General features: G+C 38.2%; 1 protein-coding gene across 1 annotated transcript in view; it reads right to left on the reverse strand.

Annotated features, from left to right (window-relative positions):
• LOC140233174 (scavenger receptor cysteine-rich domain-containing group B protein-like) overlaps positions 1-6,041 on the reverse strand; it is a 37,920-nt gene extending 31,879 nt beyond the window's left edge. The window contains exon 1 of the mRNA XM_072313291.1: positions 5,213-6,041. Within this exon, the coding sequence (XP_072169392.1) occupies positions 5,213-5,366 (154 nt within the window). The 5' untranslated portion in view covers positions 5,367-6,041. The remainder of the gene's footprint in view (positions 1-5,212) is intronic.
• Between the last annotated feature and the right edge of the window lie 204 nt (positions 6,042-6,245).

Below are 6,245 nucleotides of genomic sequence, written 5' to 3' on the forward strand. Positions count from 1 at the left end.
TGGAAAGGCCTATCAAATAATGCAAAAGTTGGTCAGTGGTGGTTCAGTTTACTACTTCAAATGTCAAGACAGTAACATTCTTCATACCCTTACACTGTAGTCCCTTTGAAAAACGTCTAGGAGTAATGCCGAGATGTATCTTGATCCAGACAGCTACTTCACTTTCAATCCCAAAAGTGTTCCACATCAATCGTCATCTGCTCTGATAATCCTCAGATAAATCAAGATGTCCAAATCCATTTTTGGTCTATCTGCAAAATGGATTTCTTATATTTATCTTCTGAAGCCATGAACACTACATACATTGTACATGTACCTTCCAGCTTTCAGTAATCCAAAACCAAGAGCTTTATTGTAAGTCAAGAACTGCTGAACAGCAATTGATAAACTGATAGGTTAATACTGATCTAATCAGCTAATCTGTCTGGTTCTTTTCTTGGACCAAACAATGTTCTTTTCATATGGCATCTATGGGTTATTCATATTTCCTTATCTACTGCCCCAAGTATAACTCTTAATCAAAAAGAGTGAGGAAGAAAATGTAGATTTCAAGGAACATTATTCCTAGGCATGTCATGATGAATTCCTTTAAAAACTATCAAATTGAGGTATTCATTCCTTCATTCTGGCTGCTTGTTGCCAATTTATCGCTTGTCATATCTATATTTTGTTATCTGCATGAAAAACTCTGTGCGTGCAACATCATGGTATCATGTTTAGATAATCCATGACATTTCCATCAAGTCTTTGAACCCACATTCCAGTGTGGTGCAGGAAATGTGAAAGAGTATAAAGTACTGGGGAGACAAAAATATAAAAAAAAAAATAACCGACAGAAGTTGTTTTCATCGTGCCAGGAAGGACGGATTAACTTTGGTAGACTGCCGGTCAATTTGGCCGCTTTTAACATGAAAGTCTGCAACTCCTCCAATATCAGCTCGATGGCTGATGGCGGATGCAAATTTTGATCAGATTTGGCAGTCGGCCTCAGAAGAAGAGGAGGAAGTCAGAATTGATAACAGAATTGCATAACCCGACTACAGCGTTGGATCACCAGGCATAGGGGTGATGAAAGCTGGAGCGATGCCCGACTGTAGTGACAAACTCAACGCTTACTCTGGCAAAGGGAAGCAGTCCACCGCATGCACCGCCAGAAAGAGTAAAATCAGCAAGTGCAAAAAAGGAAATACTATTAATCTCTTGATCAGGGATCAAATCAGACACTGGCAAATGAACTGCAAATGAACTGAGGCAGAGTGAAATATGTTTTACGATATTGCATCATATGCCAAAGTGGGAAGAGAAAAATTCTGTAATTTTTGAATGGGTACACCCTCTTTTCTCTATAATACTTGGAAATCATTTAGATACATATAGCAGATTACTTGCTCACTATCCTATGCTTTATCATATTCAATGAAATCCCCCCCCCCAAAAAAAAAAGGTGTCATAAATGCTACATGTACACATTCTAGAAAAGTAACTAGATATCAAATATCTAAGAGGTATGTATGAGAGGTAGATCTAGATTTGCACCATGAAAGCTACACTTAACACTGCTTGTGTTATTCACTTATGTCCTACTACCCATTGTCTATGGAAACCATATGGAATCCTTCTGAGATTTAAAAATCTGGTGGGGAAGGGTTGAAGGAAACCATTATCTAATGTTCATTTTCCTTCACTGAAAGGAGTCTTGTCAATTAGCAGCAGATCAGTGAAAATCCTTCAAAAGAAATAGTAGACACTGTCAAATTGTAAAAGAAAAATCCCGATGCTATAAGAGCCCACTCATATTGATACTTTTGCACACAAACAGCCATTTTGATCAGGTGACTATAAAGGTAGTTGTGTGTAGTTCTCCTCCATTGTCTAGTATAGAAAGATGATCCTTCTTGAATTCACCTCTAGGTTCTTACAACTGTTTACGCTTTTGAGGACATTTGAGGTAAGAAAGGTGATATCACGTACACAGGACCACAACATCCATATCTAGCTAGTCATGTGACTATATAGTACTGGACACGCTGACCCTTCATAAATGGTCATTATCACATTGTACATCTTCTGGGACCTTCTAGAAGTAGACTGGGAATGATTAGATTAAAGATATCATTAAAGATGAATCAATGTGTTGTGTGATTTCTAGGTTCAATAAAGATAACAGCCAAATATGATGAAGTACTGCTAAGAAATATTGGTCACATGACCACCATGACCAAGGCCAGTATGTTTTATTGTTTTTGTTTTGTTGGTGTTCTTTGTTTTCAAGTCTTTTTATCTATCTTTTTTTTTATGGGGGGTAGGGATGGGGGCTTTTAGTTGCTCATTATGGTGACCTTGTTCACATTCTCTTGGCTAAAACTTTCTAATCATGGTATTTGTCAGTATCACTCACTCCTTTGCCATTCTATTGGGTTTGACTTCACTGTTATGGTGCAAAAAAAAAAAAAAGATTGAAAGAAAAAAGAAAGAGCAAACTTTAGGGAAGTACTCCAAAAATTCTCTAAGTACTTTCACGCTTAATTCACTGAGACCTTGCAGTAAGTACATTTGTCTTTTTCATATACTGATTACAATGCTTGCATGTATCCATTTACCATGCACGTCATGTATCCATCACTTAACAGAGTATATTTGAATGCATGCTGCCCATTTCATCTGCTCCAGTTAGAACACATCGATTGACAATGACTAGGGGTCCATTTGACTGCTACATTTAGATATGATTTCCATTAGGTCAAACTTCTTTGGAGCCTTCAGATAGGAATAAAAGTCATTAATAGTGACGTCTAGAATGTCGCTTGGTAATGTATTAAGTGCTGGACCACTTCATGAAACAATCACTCTATCCTCTGATGAAGAGTCTGTATATTGCAGCTGTCTTATTTCCACCTGTTTGTTTTACAATTTGTCTTTATGTTGAACTTGACAGAAGACACACCAAAGAGACTATATATCCTGCAAGCTTCTAAAGGAGTACTTACCATGCTGCTTTGTTTTGAAACTTCATTGGAATTCTGCTAAGATCTGTGATGGTCTTTACTGTCATGTCGTATATTGAAGTTGTCATGTATTCTTAAGCACAGAGGCAACAAACATATTCTGACAGTCCAAACTTTGATAATTTCACTTACTGCCTTCTAAGATGCAAGCTGTCATTTCCCATGTACACTGTTTTTTTTTTTTTACTTCATTGCTCAAGCCTTTTCCAATACCAGCATGACAAACTTCTATAACACTAACTACAACCCCCATCCACCTGCAATCGGTATACCACTTTTCACATTGAGCTTAAGCATTTCATTTGAGAAAAAAAAAATCTTACTATACATGATCTAGACCCTTCTGACCAACAAATGACTAATTTTTCTATCAGCATCTGTTGTTTGTAAGCAGTTGTGGTTCTTCCATAAAGATTTGGACAATAAAATAACTCTTCATGGTCATCATACATACTGTTTCACCATATGTATATGGGTGTGCATGGCATATAAGTTGCTATCCTCTCATACACATGCTGAATGATGGTGTTTGAAGACAAACATAAAGAACTACCAGAATCTTTATTATTCAGGTCTTAAGCTTTTGCCATTTTGTATTACAATGAAAAAAACAAACAACCCCAAAGTAAAACAAAATGGTCCTAATAAAAGGTGGGACCCACCGTTTATTAGGACCACTCTGTTTTTTGATATCTCAGCCATTTCAAAACTTATTTTTATCGAATAAACTTTGAATTCAAATTTATGAAATTCTTCCGTCGAGATGTTTTCATTGCAACTGATTGACAAATTGCCCTACATCGACGTAGGGCAATTTGTCAATCAGTTGCAAACTTTGAATTGCTCCTAGAATCATAAGCTCTGTAATATTTCATAAAAGTGGTTTCTGATTATCTCACAAGTAGTTAAAACCTGAATCCCCATCTCAAACAGAAGTATCATCATCCCTTTATGACACAAGTCTAGCAGGCATTGTCTGGTGTTACATAACATCATCACACAAGTTTTGCTTGGAAATAGTTTATACCAGTGCGTAGTTTTCAATCTCCATTAAAAGGTAGTCAGAGGATTCAATTTTTCAATCTGCATTGACATCGATTATCATCACTAGATTTGTATATCCCCAGTGATCAATGCCATACTTCATACCAAACACAATTGCACCCAGCCTTTGTGCAGATAATATGATACATCAGATTTCCCATTCTTGTCATTCTATGCTTTCTATGTAGTTTTTATGTCAAAGCTTATCAATAACCATGCACCTCTCCATTTTTAGAATTTAATTCACATGTCTCACCTGGGCCACTACACCATTACAATTAAGTTTGCTTGAAGCTGAAAATGACAGTCATTGTATTGGTCATATTTTCTGCAGTTACCCACCCCCCCCCCAAAAAAAAAAAAAAAAAATAAATAAATAAAATAAATACTAATGAATAAATATATTAAAAAAAAAATACAAATGGCAAGGTCCCTTTGATCCTGCAAGAGAGTCATATGAGTCCATAAAGCAAGGTGTGACATCAGAAAAGAATTATGCCTCTCTTTTATTAGATAGGAGTGTATTGGATTAAATGCATAATCACATCATAGCATTATTAACTAATCAATATACCAGATGATATTGATCCACAAAAATCCAATGGACTTTCAAGTCAGACATCCAAGCATCAATATCAATGATTTTTGTGGGTATAAAATAACTATTTCTCTTCCATTTTCACATCAAACAGCTGAATTGAATTTGTTTTCAATTTATCTCTCCTAATAAACAGCCAGAAGTAATAAACACCTGCATTCCAACCCACTGATTTGTAATTTTATCAATTTATATACATTCTTTTTTTTTTTTGCTTTGCAAACAAATCCCAGTCATATCAGGAGAGTATAAGATACAGGAGGGGGAATTCAGAAAAAGAGAAAGATGCGAGTTTGGGCTGCCAGTACCAAAATTAATCCTTACACCTACATATAAGTAGCTACAAGAGGTTTAATGCTGTAACAGTAGGACTTGCCCATGTCTTATTGTGAATGTTCTCATATTCTACAAGCATGTTAGATTTACATTATCCTTCTGCTAATTAGACAATTTGAATATGCAAATGATTACATGCATTCAAAGGAGAGAAAAAATACAAGAATAATTAATGGTAAAGACCATGTGTAGTGTTTTGGGATAAAGTTATAAACCAAGGAAGCCTTACCTTCAACTGGTTCTGTAGTGTTGATGAAAGCTGGCATAACTTCTTCCACTAATAAGGAGAGGGAGAGGAGGAGAACACCGAGTATCGTCCAAGCCCTCTTCCACCGCCTCCATCTCCCCCTTGACACCGATACCATCCAGCTCCGCTGCATCATTGATCAATCAAAGCTCTGGTCGTTAGGCAAATCTTCCGGCCGGAGACTCCTGCTCCATGCTGAGGGCACAACTCAGTCCACTAGGTTGGGGTAAAAGCAGTCGAGGGCTCACTCAGCGGCAGTGCACAGGTTTAATGGGCACGGCTGACTGAGCCACGCATCGGGAGTGCAAGTCTGATTTCAGCAGGGGGGGCGACGCACGTGCCTTTCGTGGAATCATGTACACGCACAAATCCAGAGAAGCGGGAGCAGGAATAAGGGGAATGTATTTGCCGTGCTTCCGCCCTGGCGTGTCAAGTGATTTACTGTCGACTGGTTGTGTCTACCTGTCTCTCCGCTCACACTCAGGCATCTCACTTAACACAGTCGGTGGCACCTCTTGATATTCACATTTCTCCAGCTACCAAGAAGTCACTAGCTGGCCGAAAGTGATAAAGTATACTTGCTACCCCTTGCTGTGTTGCAAACAAAAGCTGGGTTGGTAAGGAGAAAGGATGCCTGTAGCTCCTGGCTGAGTTATGGCTTGATCAAACTTTAATGCTCCCTGTTGGATGTCCTTTTTCCATCCGCCCTACACTGCTCACATTTTTGCTCGTTATCACATCACTCCAACATACCTTTGCACTCCCTCCATTCCTTGGCTTGTATATACCTCATGTACGCAATGATTTAAGACATGCTCAAGTGCCTCTCCAATTTCTAGACCACACTGTGCTTGTCTTTACCACCTTCCACTGTCAGCATGATGAAAAAAAAAAGGGGGCACGAGACACAGCGATCATAAGTGATGAGACAAGACACCTGCTGCTGATGAGGATTTGGTCTAGCTGGAAAGATGGCAGAGTTGGGTTTCGCCCCTCCTTACTTCTTGCTCATCCA

This window comes from Diadema setosum, chromosome 9, assembly GCF_964275005.1.
Source record: "Diadema setosum chromosome 9, eeDiaSeto1, whole genome shotgun sequence".
NCBI classification, from domain to species: Eukaryota; Metazoa; Echinodermata; class Echinoidea; order Diadematoida; family Diadematidae; genus Diadema; species Diadema setosum.